This window comes from Arachis ipaensis, chromosome B08 (genome assembly GCF_000816755.2).
Source record: "Arachis ipaensis cultivar K30076 chromosome B08, Araip1.1, whole genome shotgun sequence".
Classification (NCBI taxonomy): Eukaryota; Viridiplantae; Streptophyta; class Magnoliopsida; order Fabales; family Fabaceae; genus Arachis; species Arachis ipaensis.
The window spans coordinates 103,654,370-103,677,267 of record NC_029792.2 but is presented as its reverse complement, the minus strand read 5'-3'; the positions used below and the strand labels follow the sequence as shown (position 1 = coordinate 103,677,267).

The following is a 22,898-nucleotide window of genomic DNA, read 5'->3' as shown; positions in this document are numbered from 1 at the left end:
TCCTACTATTCACAGGATTTCTTTCAGAAGTATACATGAATTGGTTATTTGTAACCATTTCAATGAGTTCCTGGGCTTCTGCAGGCATCTTCTTCAGATGAAAAGATCCACCAACAGAGTGATTTAATGACATCTTGGACATTTCAGACAGACCATCATAGAATATACATAAGATGCTCCATTCTGAAAGCATGTCAGAAGGACATCTTCTGATCAGTTTCTTGTATCTTTCCCAAGCTTCATAGAGGAATTCACCTTCCTTCTGTCTGATGGTTTGGACTTCCACTCTAAGCTTGCTCAACTTTTGAGGTGGAAAGAACTTGGCCAAGAAGGCATTGACCAACTTTTCCCAAGAGTTCAGGCTTTCTTTAGGTTGTGAGTCCAACCATGTCCTAGCTCTGTCTCTTACAGCAAAGGGGAAAAGCATAAGTCTATAGACCTCGGGATTAACCCCATTGGTCTTAACAGTGTCACAGATTTGTAAGAACTCAGCTAAGAACTGATGAGGATCTTCCAATGGAAGTCCATGAAATTTGCAATTCTGCTGCATTAGAGAAACTAATTGAGGCTTAAGCTCAAAGTTGTTTGCTCCAATTGCAGGAATTGAGATGCTTCTTCCATAGAAGTCAAAAGTTGGTGCAGTAAAGTCACCAAGAACCTTCCTTGCATCTCCACCATTGTTGTTATTTTCGGCTGCCATGTCTTGTTCTTTTTTGAAAATTTCTGTTAGGTCCTCTCCAGAGTGTTGCGCTTTAACTTCTCTTAGCTTCCTCTTTAGAGTCCTTTCAGGTTCAGGATCAGCTTTAACAAGAATGTTCTTATCCTTGTTCCTGCTCATATGAAAAAGAAGAGAACAGAAAAGAAGAGAAATCCTTTATGTCACAGTATAGAGATTCCTTTATGTGAGTAGAAGAATAGAAGAATAGAAGAATGAGGTAGAGATAGAGATAGAATGAGAAGAATTCGAACACAGAGAGAGGGAGAGGGTTCGAATTTTAAAAAAGGGATGTCAGTGAATAAATAAAATAAATAGAAAGAGATGAGAGAGAGAAGAAATTCAAATATTAATTTAAAAGAAAAGAAAAATATTTTTGTTTTTATTTTAATTATTGGTTATAATTCGAATCTAAGAAGATAAATAAAAGTAATTTGAAAGCTAAATAAATTAATTAATTAAAAAGATTTTTGAAAAAGTTGTTAGTTGGTTTTCGAAAATTAGAGAGAGAGAGAGAGAGAAGTAGTTAGATAGTTTGAAAAAGATAAGAAATAGAAAACTTTGTAAAATCAAACAAACAAATCAAGTGGTTAATTGAAAAAGATTTGAAAATCAATTTTGAAAAGATAAGAAGTTAGAAAAGGATTTTGAAATTAAATTTTGAAAAATATATGATTGAAATTTATTTTGAAAAAGATTTGAAAAGGAAATTAAAAAGATTTGATTTTTGAAATTAAAGTTGATTACTTGACTAACAAGAAACTAAAAGATATGATTCTAGAATTTAAAGATTGATCTTTTCTTAATAGGTAAGTAACAACTTGAAAATTTTTTACTCAAAATATTAATTGTTAGCAATAATTTCGAAAATATGAAATAAAAATAAGAAAAATTTGAAAATTAATTTTGAAGAATTTTCGAAAAACATGAAGAAAAAATGAAAAAGATTTGATTTTGAAAAAGATTTGAAAAGATAGAATTTTTAATTTGAAATTTTGACTTGACTAATAAAAAACAACTAAAATTTAAAACTTTTGACTAAATCAACCCAAAATTTCGAAATTTATGAGTAAAATAAGGGAAATATATTATTTTTTATTTTTGAATTTTTAATGAGGAGAGAAAAAAACAACAAAATGACACAAAACATAAAAATTTAAGATCAAAACAAAAAATACATGCAAGAATACTTTGAATGTCAAGATGAACACCAAGAACACTTTGAATGTCAAGATGAACATCAAGAACATATTTTTGAAAATTTTTAAGAAAAGAAAGACATGCAAGACACCAAACTTAAAAATTTTTAAACTTTGGGCACTAATAATTCGAAAATGCATATGAAAAACAAGAAAAGACACAAAACAAGAAAATTTAAAGATCAAAGAAGAAAAATCATCAAGAACAACTTGAAGATCAATGAAGAACATAATGCAAATATTTTCAAAAATTAAAAAAAAAATTAAAACATGCAATTGACACCAAACTTAAAATTTGACACAAGACTCAAACAAGAAACATAAAATATTTTTGGTTTTTATGATTTTATTAATTTTTTGTATATTTTTCGAAAATTTTTTTGGAAAAAGAAATAAAGAAATACAAAATTTTTAATAAGAATTCCAGGAATCATGCAATGCTAGTCTAAAGCTTCGGTCCAAAAGAATTAGACATGGCCAAATGGCCAGCCAAACTTTAGCAGAGCATTACATACAACAGCCAAATTGATGGGAACCAAAAGGCTCCTACAAAGATAAGTGGAAACCTCAGTCCAAAAGATTAGACATGGCTTAACAGCCAGCCAGGCTTTAACATATTTTATGAAACTCTAGAATTCATTCTTAAAAATTCTGAAGAACGAATTTTTTTTGAATTTTTTGAAAACTATATTTATTTTTTTTAAATAAAAATAAAAAGTTTAAACATAAAATAAAACTACCCAATCTAAGCAACAATATAAACCGTCAGTTGTCCAAACTCGAACAATCCCTGGCAACGGCGCCAAAAACTTGGTGTGGGAAATTGTGATTCACACTTTTCACCTCTCCACAAAACTAACCAGCAAGTGCACTGGGTCGTCCAAGTAATAAACCTTACGTGAGTAAGGGTCGATCCCACGGAGATTGTCGGCTTGAAGCAAGCTATGGTCATCCTTGTAAATCTCAGTCAGGCGGATTCAAATGGTTATGAGGTTTTGATAATTAAAAGATAAATAAAACATAAAATAAGATAAAGTTACTTATGTAATTCATTGGTGGGAATTTCAGATAAGCGTCTGGAGATGCTTTGTTGCTTCTGAACCTCTGCTTTCCTATTACCTTCTTCCAACCATGCGTGCTCCCTTCCATGGCAAGCTGTAGGATCCTCTCAGTGAAAATGGTCCTCTACGGTTTCTGCACTGCTAATCAACTGTCGAATTTTTCGTCTCGGATGAAAAATACCAGGCACAGCTACCGCATGGCTAATCATCTGTCGGTTCCCACTAGCGTCGGAATAGGATCCATTGATCCTTTTGCACACTGTCACTGCGCCCAACATTCGCAGGTTTGAAACTCGTCACAGTCATCCCTTCCCATATCCTACTCAGAATACCACAGACAAGGTTTAGACTTTCCAGATCCCAGGAATGATGCCAATTGGTTCTAGCCTATACCACGAAGATACTAATCTCACAGACTCGGTCCGTGTATTAGATACCCAAGAGAATATACTCCGGCTGTCGTCCAATGACTACATTGAACATCATGTAGACCGCTTGTGGTTGTCAGGCACGCAGATCTTGGCTAAGTGAGTAACAAAGATAGTGGGTGATTGTCACGGGTCACCCCTTCATTCTGACTTAATTGAATTAAGTACGAGAGTATATCTTGAAGAAAAAGTAGGCGTGAATTGAATAGAAAAATAATAGTACTTGCATTAATTCATGAAGAACAGCAGAGCTCCACACCTTAATCTATGGGATGTAGAAACTCCACCGTAGAAACTACATAAGTGAAAAGAGGTCTAAGCATGGCTGTGAGGCCAGCCTCCTAATGTGAAAAGAAGGTAAAAGTTACATATTATTCCAAAAGTTATAGAATAAATCTCTAAAAGTAGTTTTTATACTAGACTAGTAACCTAGGCTTACAAAAAATGAGTAACTAAGTGCAGATAGTGCAGAAATCCACTTCCGGAACCCACTTGGTGTGTGCTTGGGCTGAGCATTGAAGCTTTTTCATGCATAGGCTATTCTTGGAGTTAAATGCCAGCTTGGGTGCCAGTGATAAACCACTATTTTATGGTTTATCTTGTGCTCAATTGAGTGGTTTTCATCAACTCTTTACCCACTTATTCATACTATTTGCATGGTTTTACATTTGCCTTCCTAATTATGTGCTTTGATTGAAAACATGTTTCTTTGGACTTACATTTGCTAATATTAATCCTCTCTTATTACCATTAGATGCCTTGATATGTGTGTTAAGTGTTTTCAGAGATTATAGGACAGGAATGGCTCAGAGGATGGAAAGGAAGCATGCAAAAGTGGAAGGAATACAATAAGTTGGAGAAATTGCTAAGCTGTCCAGCTTGACCTCTTCGCACTCAAACGGCTATAACTTTAGCTACAAAGGTCCAAATGATGCGGTTCCAGTTGCGTTGGAAAGCTAACGTTCGGGACTTCGATTTGATATATAATTTATCATAGTTGCCTCGACGCCAGGTGACGCAAATGCGTGGCCAACACCCAATCCGCGCGGCCACATGGACGACGCGGCCGCGTCACCTTTCCGCGACCTGAACGTAACAGAAATCGCAGGGGGTGATTTTTGGGCTGCTTTTGACCCAGTTTTCAGCCCAGAACACACAGATTAGAGGCTATAAAGTGGGGGAATGCATCCATTCATGAGGAGGCTCTCATAATTCACTTTTCATGTTTTAGATGTAGTTTTTAGAGAGAGAGGTTCTCTCCTCTCTCTTAGAATTAGGATTTAGGACTTCTCTTAGTTTTAGGAGTAACTCTCAATCCCAGGTTTTTTATTTTTATTTATTTTCCCAATTTAGTTTATGAACTGTTCCAGATTACTTGAATTAATGTTATTTGAGGTATTTCAGTTATTATTGCTCTCTTTTATTTACATGATTATTGCTTCCCATCTGAAGGCATTCTTATTTCAATAGATTTACTTTTCCCCTTTTGGTCTTGGTTAAGAAATCAGTAACTCAGGAATTATCCAACTCAACAGCATAATTGATAACTGTTATCTTTGCTAATTGAATTGAGCTTCAATAATCCCAACCTTTTCTTAGGAAATAAATAGGATTCGAAGATCAAACTAATTAGTCCCTTGAATTTCCTTTATTTTAGTAAAGGTTGACCAAGTGGAATTAAGATTCGACTTTTATTATTATTGATAAGGGTAACTAAGTCTGGACTTCCAATTTCTAATACCTTGCCAAGAGTTTATTTTATTATTATTATTTATTTTTCTTATCATTCAACATACTGCTTCCTTACTTTTAAAACCCCCAATTTACAAGACTCATAACCAATAATAAGAACACCTCCCTGCAATTCCTTGAGAAGACGACCCGAGGTTTAAATACTCGGTTATCAATTTTAAAGGGGTTTGTTACTTGTGACAACCAAAACGTTTGTCTGAAAGGACTTTTGAAGGTTTAGAAACTATACTTGCAACGAGAATTTATCCGCAAATTTCTAGACCATGCAAAAGTCCTCTCTTCAGCCAGTTTGGGCGTTTAACTCCAATTCTGGTGCCAGTTTGGGCGTTTTATGCCAGGAAGTTTTAGGCTGGCTTTGAGCACCAGTTTGGGCCATCAAATCTCGGGTAAAGTATGGACTATTATATATTTCTGGAAAGCCCAATATGTCTACTTCCCAACGCAATTAAGAGCGCGCCAATTGGGTATCTGTAGCTCCATAAAATCCACTTCGAGTGCAAGAGGGTCAGAATCCAACAGCATATGCAGTCCTTTTTCAGCCTCTGAATCAGAGTTTTGCTCAAGTCCCTCAATTTCAGCCAGAAAATACCTGAATTAACAGAAAAATACACAAACTCATAGTAAAGTCTAGAAATGTAATTTTTGAATAAAAACTAATAAAAATATAATAAAAAGTAGCTAAATCATACTAAAAACTATGTAAAAACCATGCCAAAAAGGGTATAAATTATCCGCTCATCATTAGACTAAATAAATTTATAACCCATAGACCAACAAAAACAACATTGGTTACTTGTAAATATTGGCTAACTCCAAAATCCCCAACATCGTTGATGAGGTTTATACCCATGAAGCTTCCTTTGAGTTTTGTAAGTAGTAATGACCTCCTCAATACCTGCTTGTTGTCCTCCTTTCTTAGCCTGCAACACCTCCACATACTTTTCCTTTAACCCAGCAACGTCTGTCTTTCTCTTTTTCATAACCACCACTTTTAGCTGTGAATTCGGCTGTGCCACTTTCAGGCCAGTGTCTCGGTCTATATTGTCCTTGACCTTTCCTTTTTACTTTTCTTTTTCCTATTAAGAATAGCTTTCAAACCAGTCATGGTATGCATTGGCGCTTTCATAGCTAAACACCAAGATAAAACATCCACAAGTGACAAGTAAAAATATGAAATGCCAATCTCTGCCTATAAACCTGGTTACTTATATGATCCTTAACAAATAGCCTATCCACCCTAGCTCTCAACAGCTCGGTGATCAATAGCAAATTCTCTGAAGAAATAGTTGAAATAAGGAACACCAACATTCCCTCATCAAAATCACTCCTAACCTCAACATTTAATATTTGGTTTAGCTTAGCATACCAATAAAGAGAAAATCTTTCATATAGGAACTCATTCAAATAAAATAAGAAATCTACTGCCCTAGACTAACCTTACTGAATATGTCCTTAAAGTATTTAAAGGATGATTTATACAATGCAAACACAGAATAACTAGGATGACTATTCAAGTTCACCCACAAACCCCTTTTGAACTTCTTTTAATTGAAAAACTAAAAGAAAATCCCGAAGAAAGGAGCACAATCTAAATATTTCATCAAGCACTCAAACTCCCACACAAAACCCCATGAGTTGTGATGAAATTGTAAAGGAGCACAGTTCAATTGAATTAAAACACCACATTGACAGTCAGAAAAAGGAAAAACATACATTCAAATCAACAAGAATGCACATGTATATGTAAAAAATACAACCAATCTCTCTATTTCTCATAAACTTTATCACCCTCACCACACGAAAGGAACTTAAGATTAAGCCCACACCATCCCTCACCCAACTCATAGTGCTCAGATGAACCAGTGTTCCAAATCGCTAAAGAGCGAGACACGACTCTTTATGTTTACATTCACCTAACCATAGGGGTTACCTCGTACAACCACACTCTTCCCTTTATCCTTTACCATCCATAACGAAAATAAGAAGAGACGCTAGAGAGAAGAGGACAACAACACAACATGCAAGTAATAGTGAACAAATAATATAGGAAAAACCTTTCAAAAAATTCAAAAAAAAAGGTGAGGGGCTAACCTTTTTTATTCATCCTTTTACTAACTTAAAACTTAAGAGTGTTGCTATCGAATTGTCAAAATATATTACTTACGATAGTATTCTTATAGAACCTTTCAAGGAATAAAAATAGTTCACCTTCCCCTATTAATTCACATTAGGTGCTATTTAGTTCCTAGCCATTCAATCAAGAAAAACTCCATATACCAACACCTAACGGACCTGATTTCATCATAATACTTGCCTAACTATCACTTTAATTTATTGCAGCAATAAATTTCTTTCTCACTATTTATAAAAAAAAACAAAGCTCTACACTTTCATTATCTAATTTTACAAAATAATCAAGTTGAACTTGGGGGCTCCTCCACACTCTGCATTATACCTTGACCACATTATTACATCATCGAGTTATACGACAATCCTCGTTAAGAGCTTGACCTACTTATTTTATACAAACAAATAGGCCAAACTTGGGAAATGTGATCCTATCCCCATAACTCGAAAACAACCTGATATAACTTAAAGAACTAGTCAAACGAAAGATAAGGCTACGTGAGACAACCATATAGTAACTCCCACTGCCATAGTTTCTATTAACTGGTTAATGAAAAATATTTGAAAACACATACTTTGGATAGATGGACTACAATTTATATAAGGGAAAATGACAAAAGGGTAGAGATCGTATCAAAACACACAAGAATACACTTAGTAGTGAGTATCTTTGTTATTTTCAAATCTCTCACTGACTTAACCATTGAAGTTCTTTTTGAAGGTACCCCACGCACTCCTTGTTCTTTGAAAATTGGCTTACACCTCATCTACAAATAGGTGAAATCACTTCCTTCATTTCCAGTAAGAGCTATACCTCGGGAAGTCTTCTCACACAGGAACACCTTGCATTTCTTGTACCACCTGTACCTAATCACGAAGAATTTTTCCATAACTAGGATATGGCATGTCATACATGAGTTTAATGACATCCATCATGGCCTGGATTGTTGCAGTATGTGGCAAAAAACTAAAAGAAAAATTATGCTTAAAGACAATCAAATGATAATATGACGAATATATAAAGTAAAAGATTTTGGTGCAAGTATCAAACGTTGTATACCTGTTAGTATAGTTAGGCTCTAATAATATCATTGGATTTGACTCCACCTAGGATGCCTGTGATGAGGTTCCAAGTAGGAATTAGTTTATAAATGTGGTGGAGGCAGGAGGTAAGAGACTAGTTTGTGGATGTGGTGGTAGTGGCAACCGTGGCAGAAATTCCAAATATGACATAGGTAGAGGAGGAGGCAGGCCCACATAGTTTGGGTTAGCCACCATTAGAAATGGTTGTAAAGATAGTGTTACTGATGTCTGGGTTGGAAGTTGCTGGGATGGTGCTGATGAAGATAGTGATGGAATGACAGCTGTTATTGAAATATAATAGGTTTCTACACCAATATTTCATAACACTTTCAACTCATCTACTAAAGGTTTCAACTAGACATCAATTTTCGCTTTATGGTCCAAGTGTAATGCAAGTTAGAAACATATAGGGATTTTGTATATACATTTCTAGGGGTAGATTATATTGTATGGAGTAACAACTACAGACTGACAAGAATATGGAGTCCCAAAATTAGAGTCTGGTATGAATCCATTAAACACAAGCCTAGTCTAATGTGTTTGGGCTCACTAGCAAAATTTAGATGCATTCAATTAAAGTCCAACTATGATTCACCGTTCGAAGGATAGGTCATAATACTATCGTCTCTTCTATTTTGACCATACCACATCATATGCGAGGTTAAACTCATGGAGGCATACAATCTTTTAGCGTGCGTTTGGTTAGTGGGTGTGTCTACCCAAGACATAGACACGGAAGCACACGTTCTTCGTTTGGTTAGTAAGACACAAAATTCTGATAGACACGGGAAGACATAAAGGAACATAAAGACACAAAATTTGTGTATAGTGACGAGAGGACTTTTGCCGGTAAAGAATTTTTATTAAAATAATCACGTTGTAAGTATAGTTTCTAAACCAACAAAGAATTCTTTCCTACAAAAACTTTGGTTGTCACAAGTAACAAAACCCAATAAAATTTATAATCGAAGTATTTAAACCTTGGGTCGTCTCTCAAGGAATTATAGGGAAGTACGATTTATTATTGGCTATGGAAAATGTATATTTTTGGGTTTTTGAAATAGAGAATAGGAAATTAAACTGGCAATAAAGTAAATTAATTATCATAAAAACCATTGCAAGGTATAAGAACTAGAAATCCCATCCTAGTTATCCTTATCAGGTGTGATGAGAATTGTTTATTGCTCCCACTTAGTTAACCCTTACTAAATAAAAGAAAGTCAAGTGGACTAATCAATTTAATTCCTCAAGTCCTAGTCAACTCCTGTGAAAAGACTAGCTTTAGAGGGATCCAAATCAATCACCAAATTTCAATTTTCAATCAACAGCTGAGTTTGATAACTCAAGTGTCACCAATTACTCAACCAAAGCACAGGGAGAAAAATCTAAATTATTTATATCATAAATAGAAGAGAGCAACCATAAATCTGAAGTACCTCGAATTGTATTAAATAGAAAATCAAATTAAACATAGGAATCCATAAGCCAATTTGGGAACATAAGTAATTAACAAGTGAGAGCACTAGAATAAATAAAAGTAGAAGAGAAACTAAATTAAAAGAATATTGAACCTGGAATTGAGAAGAAACAATCCTAAAGCTAAGAGAAATCCTAAATCCTAAAACCTAAGAGAGAGGAGAGAGCCTCTCTCTCTAGAAAACTACATCTAAAACCTAAAATTATGAATTATGAAAGTTGTATCAATGAATGGATGGATTCCTCCACTTTATAGCCTCTAATCTGTGTTTTCTGGGCCAAAATTTGGGTCAGAAACAGCCCAGAAATCGTTCTCAGTGATTTCTGATACATCCAGCACGCGGCAAAGTCACGCATACGCGTCGTCCATGCGTACGCGTGGATTGAGTTTTTGCCAGGTCACGCATGCGCATCATCCATGCGTGCGTGTCGCCTAAATTTGAGGCAGCTATGACAAATTATATATCGTTGCGAAGCTCCGGATGTTATCTTTCCAACGCAACTGAAATCGCATCATTTGGACTTCTGTAGCTGAAGTTATGATCGTTTGAGTGCAAAGAGGTCAGGCTGAACAACTTTAGCAATTCCTTCAGTTTCTTGTATTCCTTCCACTTTTGCATGCTTCCTTTCCATCCTCCAATCCATTCCTGCCCTGTAATCTCTGAAAAAACTTAACACACATATCACGGATCGAATGGTAATAAGAGAGGATTAATAATAAGCAATTCTAAGGCCAAAGAAGCATGTTTTCACACATAGCACATAATTAGGAAGGAAAATGTAAAACCATGCAAATTATACGAATAAGTGTGAGTTTAGTGAATAAAATCCACTCAATTAAGCACACGATGTACCATGAAATAGTGGTGCATCAAATCTCCCCACACTTAAACATTAGCATGTCCTCATGCTAAGCTCAAGAGAACTAAAAGAGTGAAGAGGAATGGTAGAATGTATGAAATGCAACCTATGAATGCAACTAAATGCAGAATGCTTTTTTTTCTACTTGGTTAAAAGTAAACAAATCCTTCAAGAATAAATATGAACTGGATTTCACTAATTCAAATCACAAAATAAAGTACAAGTAAACTTGCAGAAGAAAATAGCTCATGAAAGCCGGGAACAAGGAATCGAGCATCGAACCCTCACTGGAAGTGTATGCACTCTAATCGCTCAGGTGTTTAAGGTTCGATCTCTTAATTCTCTACTAACCTTGCTTTCTAAGGCTTGCTTTTCTTCTACCAATCAACACAAATTTGATGCACAAATACACATAACAAGAGGTCTTTTAAGGGTTGTAATGGGGTTAGGGTCAAGGTAGGATTGTATTTGGTCAAGTGGACTAAAATCTGAATCCTTAATTAACTTAAACTTTCCACCTAACTTAGAACAATCCATGTAATCAAAATACAAAACCTAACTATCCATTAACCATGTTTTCCACATATTCATGCATCCAAATTTGAGTACAACTCATATGCATTGCTTTCACCATTTACTTTGGGGCATTTTGTCCCCTTTTATTATTTGCTCTTTTTCTTTTCTTTTTCTCTCTTTTTTTTTCTTTTTCTCTATTTTTTTTGTTTATATATATATATTTTTTTTCTTTTTTTCTGTTGTTTTTCTCAATGCATATGATTAAATTATTGAATGCATGAACATGTCCTAAACATTTCTTTCACATTTTCATAAAGATATATAATACCCAATTCTTAAACCAAATGTTTCCAAACCCACTTTTTTCCACACTTAATTCATGAGCACTCTCACTAGTCTAAGCTAACCAAGGATTCAAATTAAGGACATTATTATTTTCTGCTTAGAGTTAGTGATGAGCTAAAGTAAAGAACAAAGGGGTATAATAGGCTCAACATTGGTTTGCAAAGGATAATGAAAGGTAAGGCCATATGGGTATGTAAGTTTAGTGAAACAAAGGCCTCAATCATATAAGTGCATGCATACATCAAACCATGGAAATATAAAATTAAGCAAGACAAAGATCACAATTTTAGAGAGAAAAATACACACTAAAAATAAATTATTGGTTGATAGAATGCAACCAATTCAAATAGGCTCAAAATCTCACTGGTTTTGTATATTCGAGCTCTAAACCATGTTCCAGTATAATATTTCTTCAAACAAGTTTATCAAAAATTTTAAATCAAATTAGTGAAATGTTATAAAAAGTTTCTTGAAAAAGAAAATATTACTTTAACCAAGTGGTGGTAAAATGTGCACAAAATCAAACAAATATGCAATCAATCATGCAAATGCAACAATGAACTAACAAAGAAAATAAAACATTGGTGTTGAGAGGAAAATAACTAACCCACGGAAGTCGGTATCAACCTCCCCACACTTAAAGATTGCACCATTCTCAGTGCATGCTAAGATATGCAAGTGGACGGGTGGCTACAACTGATGCTCTTTCTTTAGTAAATTATGCAAATGGACTTGTCTGTTGCCCCATACAGAAGTTTCTCCCTTTTTCCTTCTTCGGTGGCCAGCCTGAAAGAAGAGAAAAAAGAAAAACAGGAACCCAAAAACGATGATAAAAAACAAATAAAATATGAGTGGGTAATGCCAAATAATAAGAGTCTCAATTACATGGTAGCTACAACATGCAAGTGAGAAAATAATAGAAGCACATGGCATACCAGTGGTGCAAAATTTTCAACAAAGGAGAGGAGTGTGAGTAATGAAAGACAATATAAACTCATGTCAATGCAAAAGGAATACAAGTATCATAAAAGATTAGCATTGACTGAAATAAAATCACCCAATCAGAACAGAACAAGTCATGAAGCACCAGATTAATGCGAGAAAAGATGTAACAGTTGAATAAGAAAATTTAACACCAATGGAAAAATAAAAACATGCACAAAATTAAAATGCAATGAAAAAAAGTATGCAAATAGATTAAGTAAAATAGAATGACAGAGAATAAGGATGAGAAATTAAAAAGATGAAGAAGAAGAAGAAGAAAGTAAGAAAGGAGGAAGAAATAAGGAGAAATGAGAGAAGAAAGAAGTAAGAATTTAGAAACGGGGCGCGACGCGTACGCGTGCATCACACGTATGCGTGAAAACTGAGTTGGCCGGTCGACGCGTAAGCGTCGCCCACACGTACGCGTGGGTGGTCTGAAAGCGAAATGACGTGTACGCGTGGGGACGCCTTCGCGTGGAATGATTTTTGTGCCTCTAGCACAGTACCAGCCCCAGACTAGCACAACTCTCTGTTTAACACGCTTTTACGCCGATTTTTCATGCCCACGCGTACGCGTCGTTGACGCTTACGCGTGGGTTGAACTTTTTGCAGGGGACGCGTACGCGTGGGTGACGCGCACGCGTGGAGGCTGATTTTGCAAGTGACGCGTACGCGTCAGGGATGCATACGCGTGGGCATCTTTGTGCATAAGGCACGCCTCCAGCCACGCTCCCGCTCAACTCTCTGTTCAATCCTTTTTCTCTTCGCACTCACATACGACGCATATGCGTCAGCGACGCTTGCGCGTCGAGTGCTCTCTCTTCTTCTTTTTTTATGTGGTATGCAGAATGCAAAATTCAGATGCTGATACAGACATTATGAATGAACACTAATAAAAATAAAATAAAATAAGACTAAGAATAAAAAGGAACGATTATACCATGGTGGGTTGTCTCCCACCTAGCACTTTTAGTTAAAGTCCTTAAGTTGGACATCCGGTGAGCTCTTTGTCATGGTGGCTTATGCTTGAACTCATCCAGGAATCCCCACCAGTGTTTGTGATTCCAGTAGCCTCCGGGATCCCACATTAGTTGCATAAAGCCTTCAAGCAAGTTAAAGCAAGTGACAAGGCTCCAAGAGTGTTTATTGCTAGAATGAATTCCGGGGTCCCAAACCCTGCTTTTGCACCCATCTTCTTGTTGATCATCTTTGTTCCAACCGGGTGGTAAGCAATCCGAATTCTCACAGAGGCATCCAAAAAACTTCCTAGACCATACAATTTAGTATTCTTCCAACCATGATAATTCAGCCATGAGCTTCCTACCACAATGAATCTAGGATTGTGTTGCCAACCACTAACCATCTCCCTCTTACTCTTATAGCCACAAAGAGCTCTAAGTTGCCCATCCATCTCAAGCAAAGCATATTCAAGTGGACTAATTAAGCTTAGAGATGAGAGATTTACCCACTTGAATGAAGGGATGGATGGTGATGGCTTTGGGGGAGAGGTCTCCAACAACCTTGGCAAGGTGATCTCCAGCTCCATTCCCTTGGGCTCTTCTTTGACAACTTCCACCTCTTTGCAAGCTTCTTCAATATCAACCTCTTCCTCTTGGTAGCTTTCTTCCAATTCGATCTCTTCTTCATTGTTCACCAAGGGCATGGGAGGTTGTGCTTCTTCTTCTTTAATCTCCATGTCAAGTCCAATGGGAGAGGATTCAAATGTAGATAAGAATTCATCAATGATTGAATCCATCTCTTGATCATCCCCTTCAAAGTCTTCAACCATGATATGCCTTGGAGGTTGTACACCTTCCTCAACATCAAATTCAAACTCCTTAGAAGGGGGTTCTATGACTGGGCTTTCCCATGGACGTTCCACATCTCCTAAGTCTTCAACCACTTCTTCCTCTTTAATGATTACGGCTTCCTCCAATTGTTCCAATACAAAGTCATGCTGCTCACTGTCCCCCGGAGTTTCTAGTGTCTCCTTTATGCTACGTTCTTCATTAGATTCTCCACATGAAGCCATAGGGGTTCCTTGAGTATCCGAACGTTGGGAAGCTAATTGATTTATCGCTTGTTCCAGTTGATGAAGGGTTACATGAAATTGATCTACTGTTTCCTTGAGGCGAGCCTATGATTCTTGGGTCAATGGATATGGACATGGTGCATATGGAAGTGGTGGTTCTTGGGGGTAATTGGATTGGAATTGGGGTGGATAAGGTTTAGGGTCATATGAAGGTGAATGGTTGTGGGTGGCTTGTGAGTATGGTGGTTCGAAGCTATGTTGAGGAGGTGGTTTATAGGCATATGATGGGGTTTGTTGGTAACTACAAGGGGGTCCACCATATCTGTCATCTTAGTATGCACCTCGGAATGGTTCTTGGCCATAGTAATTAGGTGGAGGTGGTTTGTCACGAGGGGGTCCACCATAACTATTGTCTGGGTATGCATCGTAGAATGATCGTTGTCCCTGGTACTTTGGAAAGTGTTGTTGCCGAAAGGGTTGATCAGATCCTCGTGACTCCTTCCATCTTTGATTGTTCCGACCTTGATGCCTAATTTCATTATAGTTTCTATTCCTTACAACAACATTGGAACCAAACTTGAAACCAGAGGGGTGAGAATTCATAGTAGCTAAAGAAAATAAAAATTAATAAAAATTAATGAAAAGAAACTCCTAAAACTAGAAACACTAACAAAGAAACGAAAAAGCAAATATTTACAATAACCAATAATAAGGCACACGTTTGTAATTCCCTGGCAACGACGCCATTTTGACGAGAGGACTTTTGCCGGTAAAGAATTTTTATTAGAATAATCACGTTGTAAGTATAGTTTCTAAACCAACAAAGAATCCTTTCGTACAAAAACTTTGGTTGTCACAAGTAACAAAACCCAATAAAATTTATAACCGAAGTACTTAAACCTCAGGTCGTCCCTCAAGAAATTGAAGGGAAGTGTGATTTATTATTGGTTATGGAAAAATGTATATTTTTTGGTTTTTGAAATAGAGAACAGGAAATTAAACTGGCAATAAAGTAAATTAATTATCATGAAAACCATTGCAAGGTATAAGAACTGGAAATCCCATCCTAGTTATCTTTATCAGGTGTGATGAGAATTTTTTATTGCTCCCACTTAGTTAACCCTTACTAAATAAAAGAAAGTCAAATGGACTAATCAATTTGATTCCTCAAGTCCTAGTCAACTCCTGTGGAAAGACTAGCTTTAGAGGGATCCAAATCAATCACCAAATTCCAATTTTCAATCAACAGCTGAGTTTGATAACTCAAGTGTCACCAATTACTCAACCAAAGCACAGGGGGAAAAATCTAAATTATTTATATCATAAATAGAAGAGAGCAACCATAAATCTGAAGTACCTCGAATTGTATTAAATAGAAAATCAAATTAAACATAGGAATCCATGAGCCAATTTGGGAACATAAGTAATTAACAAGTGAAAGCACTAGAATAAATAAAAGTAGAAGAGAAACTAAATTAAAAGAACATTGAACCTGGAATTGAGAAGAAACAATCCTAAAGCTAAGAGAAATCCTAAATCCTAAAACCTAAGAGAGAGGAGAGAGCCTCTCTCTCTAGAAAACTACATCTAAAACCTAAAATTATGAATTATGAAAGTTGTATCAATGAATGGATGGATTTCCCCACTTTATAGCCTCTAATATGTGTTTTCTAGGCCAAAATCTGGGTCAGAAACAGCCCAGAAATCGCCCCCAGCAATTTCTGATACGTCCAGCACGCGGCAAAGTCACGCGTACGCGTCGTCCATGCGTACGCCGCCTCTCCTGCTATCGTATCACTAGTCTGCCGCCGCCTCTCCTCCCGTCGTACCACTAGTCTGCCGCCGCCTCTCTTTCTCCTTCCACCCAAATCACTGCCGCCTCTCTTCTTTCTTTCCTTCCACCACCTTTCTTCCACCCAGACCACCGCCTCTCCTCCCTTTCTTCCACCCAAACCACCGCTACCACCCCATCCCTTCCTCCCTTTTCTCCTCTCTCACTTTTTTTGTCTCTTCTCCGCCATCACTTTTTGCAGTTGTTGCCTTTGCTTCACTTCTCGTCAACAATACAGATCTACGCACCGTTTTTTCGTCTGTCACCGTCTTTTCAGACCGTTCTTCCGCGCACTGTGTTTCTAGATCCCGTATTTTGTTATCATGTTCCAGATCCGTTCTTCCTTCTGGCACTATTTTTTTGTTTTTGTATAATTTAATTTTTTATTTGTTTAATTTTTGTTAAAATAATTTTGTATTAATTTTGTTAGATTGAATTTTTTTATTGATATTTGTTAGATTAAATTTGTTATTTGGTTTTAGATTGTTGTTAGTAGTTATTTTTTGTTGAGATGGTGGCTGAATGATGGTAGTTTGGTTGAGATAGAAGTTGTGTAATGGTGGTACTGATAACAGTTTGCAATAAGGGTAATATTAAAATTTAACATGATTGTGATTTGTGTCTTCTGTTTTGTATTTGTATATCAAACAAGTTTAAAAAATTTGTGTCTTGTGGTATCTATGTCTTCAGTGTCTATGTCTCTGTGTCTATATATTAAAGGATACACAAAATAAACGCAGCCTTATGTATAGGGACAAGGGCAAGTAATGCATTCTCTTAAGTAGAATTCACTTCATTTTACACTTTTTAACCCTCGTTTTTTTCGTTTCATACCTCGGGGTCTTGCAAAATTTGCAAGTAGTGAGATGTTCATCCTTATTGTGGTATAACGTACAACCGTTTGAGTAACAATCAATTTTCATCAATTTTAATCCTAGTTTAGAAGCTAACTTCTTCACAATAAATTTTAGGAATGCATCCGTTTTGAACACTAACTAGTGTATCCCACTAGTTTAAAGAGTTTTGGGTTTAGTTAGCCTTAGCTCCATGGAAGTCATTTATTTTTTTATTTTTTGTCAAATTTGATTCTTGTTTACTATTAAAAAAAATCAGACGATAAATTTTTTGCCAATTTAAATTCAGTTAGCGCCAACTTTACGGAATTTTTTCTGAAATATATTATAAAAAAATTATTTTCAAAAACACGTTATTTAAACTTTAATTTTTTAGATACATTTTTTTGTGTTTTAGGTCACGTTCGCCACACCCGGACGAACTTCACTGCGTATCTTCATAAATATTAGATTGTATGAGAAGAAAAGTTAGAAAAATAACAATTCAGAGCACATAGGAGTGAGTATACAAGAGTACACAAAAATAAGTCGTATTTTTTTTTTTGAAAAATAATAATTTTTTTTAATTTATAATAGAAAAAATCCTTGTTAAATATAGCTTATTACTTGGTACTTGTTTATTTCTGGAGATGATGATAATGGTTGTCATTGAAAAAAGCCATATTTATTGTTTATGTACTTTTATGTACTCTCATATACTTTTGTGTACTTTTATGTTCTCACGATTTTAGAAAGAATTTGGGTGAAGTGAATTCTATAAAATTATAGAAGTTGGCTGGGGTTGGACAAACTTATCCTAACTTTAGAAAAAAAATAGATGAAAATAGATTAAAATATCACAAATTCAAATTGTTCCGTGTATTGTCGACTTTTTAAAAAGGAATTTCGACAGTAAATTTGACCTGAGTGTCTTTGTAGTAGTGACAAACTAAAATTTTAAAATGCTTTAATTGTTTTTTTAGTTATNNNTGTTAGATACGTCAACACATAATAATACTTAAATGTGTCTAAATATTTTTAAAAAGGTATTTTTTATTTTGTATTAAAATATAATTTGACATACAAAATATACATGTCAGATGAGATAAATGTCAAAAGAATATCATGTTTAAAAAGTCTCCCATATATAAATACGACAGCTCAAATAAGTGTTAGTACTTTATTGTTTTTTTATTATATAAAACATTTTAGATAGTTAATAATAGATACATTTTAAACATATCAATTAAGAATAAGGTTGTAAACATTAACATGTAATTGTATTGGTGTGTCTCTAAACATGTTAGACAAGTATTTTTTTTTAATTAAGATATATTTAGAGTCACATGTTAAATGAGAATACTAGACAATTGTCATATTCAAGATGTATTTAACGTTTAAATACGACAATTCAATAGAATGTTTGTTTTTCATAAGTTACAAACAATGAATATTTACTATCTATATAAAGTATCCGCAGTGCTTAAAATGCAAGAAATTAATAAATATTTAAAATTTATTAGATAGATAGAAATTTTAATTGTTATCCGTTTATTTGTTAACTTATTTATATTTTTTTTCGAATAAAAATTAATATAAAAATATTTAAAATGTATTAAAAATATAAAAGCAACAAAACACATTATTTGTTTACTTTAAGTGGAAATTTCATATACAATATGCAAAAACTTATAATAAAACACAAATTTATATACCTATACCTATATATATATAGGAGCATGCATCAATCTTATTTATATGCATCATAACTATTCTCATTGATAAGTTTCGGATCCGTTACTATTAATTATTACAAAAAGATTTGGGACACAAAAAAATCAGTTTAAAACAAAAGCTATCTTATCTTATATTTTTTTAATTATTATTTTTTATATTTTATATTTTTTAATTATATCGAAATAATTGAATAATATTAAACAGAATAAGTGTGCAACTATAAATATTATATACATGAAATTATGAATATTAAATTAAATAAAATAATTTTAAATTATTATTTTCCTAGTATTATCATAATAGTAGTGTTATATATCTAGTAAATATTATTATTTTGAGCTAGTATTTGACCAATAATAATTTATATCTAAATCTATAAGAGTTTGCACACATAAAACAATTAATTTTCACATACAAGCCTTTTCACTATACAAGTCTTACAAGTCCTCAATATTCCTAATCCCTAAAATGCGCTTTTTATAGCATGTATGTTTTACGCGCCTCCTTAACATATTTTTCAATCAATCAACGCGTGAATATATAACTTTCTTTTTCGAAAGGATTTCGTTTCCTTTTTCGAATTTCTTCTGTGTTTTCTTGTCTTCTCTCTTCGATCTCTTTCGTGCGTTTTCTCTGTATTCTCCTTTACCGTTTACGTAAGTTTCTCTCTCTGTTCTCTTTCTTCGATTTTCTCATTTTTTATTGTTTCTAAAATCAAGCTCTGAAATCGTTTTGAAGATAATGGATGATTCAACTTCAGATTGTCAGCTGAACCAGAGCGAAGTGGATTTTGAATTTGAATCCAATGAAGTTCCTGAGGTGTGGTTTAATTCCAGTTAATAATTGAATCTGCATTTGAATAATCCAGTTAGTAGTTTATGATTGTGTAGCCGAATAATGCGTGGACTTTGCCTGTGAAATTTGTTGTTCATTGTTCCTTGTTTGAATTGAATCTAATGTACTAGTTCTGATGAATTTTTTGCATTTTATAACAGACGTTCTGGTGTAAATAAGGAATATTTGGGTGTATTTTAGGAAAGTTTGGGTGTAATTTACAGTTTATGACTTTTCATCTCACTGAGGGTGAATTGTCTTATTTTTTTAGTTGAATTATTTTAGTTTCTGTTTAATGATGATTTATGAATCTGATTTTTGTTATTTTTTATGATGGTTTTATAGTTCTATTTGCATTCTATAGTTTATGCTTATTTTAATATGGTGTATTTTGCAGCCCCTTTATGGTATTGATGAGCAGTTTGTTCTCCACATACAAGCGTTTTTTCTCATACAAGTCTTTACAAGTCTTCTCCTCCTTTTATTATTTTGAATCCAATCAAGTGGCTGAGGTGTGGTTCAATTCAGAAGAAAAAATGTAGTAACAGAGGAAATATTTTTCTGTACAAAAATACTATTTGTACACTAAAATCAGCCACCAATGTATTTGTGTATAAATATATGTGTGGTTTAATTTATTTTCAATGTATATTTGTATTCCAGTATGTATTTTGTATTGGTGGCTGAATTTGGTAGCTAGTTTTAGTGTACATGTAGCATAACTCATTTCTGTATTTACAGCAAATTTGGGTGTAAAACGAAGATATTTGGGTGTAATACGAAGATATTTGGGTGTATCTTAAGGAATTTTGGGTGTATTTTTATTCTGATAAGTTCTGCATAATTTAGAACTCTTTCTCTTCCTCCTCCTCATCTTCTGCTGCTTCCTTTTTTTTTTCATCATCATCACCATCTTCTTCTTTTTTTCTTATTCATCTTTTCTTTTTTATTTTACCTTCTCAAGTTTTTTCTTGTTTTACTCTCTTAACAAGAATAAAAAAAAAATCAAATAAAGAAGAAGAAGAAACACATAATGCTCCAAAATTACTTGAAAAAGGATGAACTTACATTCATTTAACTAAAAGAAAGAAAGAAATAAGGAAAAGAATAAGAAGAAAAAAAATGCAACATAGAGGAAACATTCTTCTATACAACAATGCTATTTGTACAATAAAATTAGCCACTAATGTATTTGTGTATAAATACATATGTGGTTTAACTTATTTTCAATGTATATTTGTATTTCAATATGTATTTTATACTGGTGGCTGACTTTGGTGGCTGATTTTAGTACATGTAGCATAACTTATTTCTATATTTGCAGTAAATTTGGGTGTAAAACGACGATATTTGGGTGTAACACAAAAATATTTGGGTGTATTCTAAGAAATTTTGGGTGTATTTTTATTCTAATAAGTTCTGCATAATTCAGAACTCTTCTTCTTCCTCCTCCTCATCTTCTGCTGGTTCTTTTTTTTTCCATTGTCATCACCATCTTCTTCTTCTTTTTCTTCTTCATCTTTTCCTTTTTGTTTTACCTTACTTCTCAAGTTTCTTTTTGTTTTACTCTCTTAACAAGAATAAAAACAAAAAAATTAAACAAAGAAGAAGAAGAAACACATAATGTTGCAAAATTACTTGAAAGAGGATAACTTACATTTATTTAACTAAAAAAAAGAAAGAAATAAGGAAAAGAAGAAGAAGAAAAAAATGCAGCTTTAGAGGAAACAATTTTCTATACAAAAATGCTATTTGTACACTAAAATCAGTCACTAAAATTATCCACCAATGTATTTGTGTATAAATACATGTGTGGTTTAATTTATTTTCAATGTATATTTGTATTCTAGTATGTATTTTATAATGGTAGCTGACTTTGGTGGTTGATTTTAGTATACACGTAGTATAACTCATTTCTGTATTTACAGCAAATTTGGGTGTAAAATGAAGATATTTAGGTGTATTGTTATTCTGATAAGTTCTGCATAATTCAGAACTCTTCCTCTTCTTCCTCCTCATCTTCTGTTATTTCTTCTTCTTCATCTTCTTATTTCATATTCTCATAATTCTTTTTGGGAGAAAAAATCAAACAAAGAAGAAAAAAATACATAATGTTGCAAAATCAAAAGAAGAAGGAGGAGAAACACAAAGAAGAAGGAGAAGAAAAAGGAAGAAGAGGAGGAGGAGGAGAAACGCGAAGAAGAAATGACAATTGTGGTTTTCATTGAGGAAGAAGAAGAAGAATCGTTCATAATGGTGAAGGAGTGCTTTGGAAACGTGATGCGCGTGTTAACACGCTTTTGTGGGTGAGCGTAGCTTCTGTTGGATTTGGCTCAACTTGTAAGACTTGTAAGATAAAAAGACTTGTATGTGTAGCATAACTGCACATAAAATACATAATTTGTATCTATATTTACTAAAATTTAAATGTATAAATTAACATAATTTGCACCAATATTTATTAAAGTTTGTACACATAAATCAAACAAATTTATTTATTGAAGATAATTTAATGTTTGTGCCGATTAATACTAGCCAAAATTATTAAAAATTGCTGGCCCAAAATTTTTCGTTATCCTAATTATTAAATAAAAGAACTTAACATCTTATTAACAAAGTTTAGTGGTTAATATCATAACATTGACTAACAATAATAATATTAATAATTGGAGCAAGAAAATGGAAATTACGACATTAACATGAAACATAATGAGAATACCAACATAATAATAAAGAAATCCACATAGGTAGATTCCAGTTTATTTCAAAATACGCCATTTTAATTATATATAAGTAGCAGAATAATGTTCAGCATTCCCTGCATCACCCTCCAATTCCAATTTTCAACTTTCAACCAACCCTGCAAAAGATGCAGCAACAACATAAGGGAGAAAACATTAAAATCCAAAAGTTAAAGAAGCATAGTCTAAGAATCTAAGTTGAAGATTGACTAAGAAAAAAAAAAGAAGTGATTTATAAAATATGAAAAGAACAAAATGGAGTTTTCATTCTTCCTTGTACATTGACTTCATATTCTCTATCATTAAATGGTATGAGATTAACTGGCACGAGCCTCACACCTAT

General features: G+C 34.0%; 1 protein-coding gene across 1 annotated transcript in view; it reads right to left on the bottom strand.

Moving 5' to 3' along the window:
* The window catches only part of LOC107611819 (non-specific lipid-transfer protein 8), a 1,109-nt gene continuing 670 nt past the window's right edge, over window positions 22,460-22,898 (bottom strand). The window contains exon 2 of the mRNA XM_016313709.2: window positions 22,460-22,674. Coding sequence (XP_016169195.1) covers window positions 22,665-22,674 — 10 coding nt within the window. The 3' untranslated portion in view covers window positions 22,460-22,664. The remainder of the gene's footprint in view (window positions 22,675-22,898) is intronic.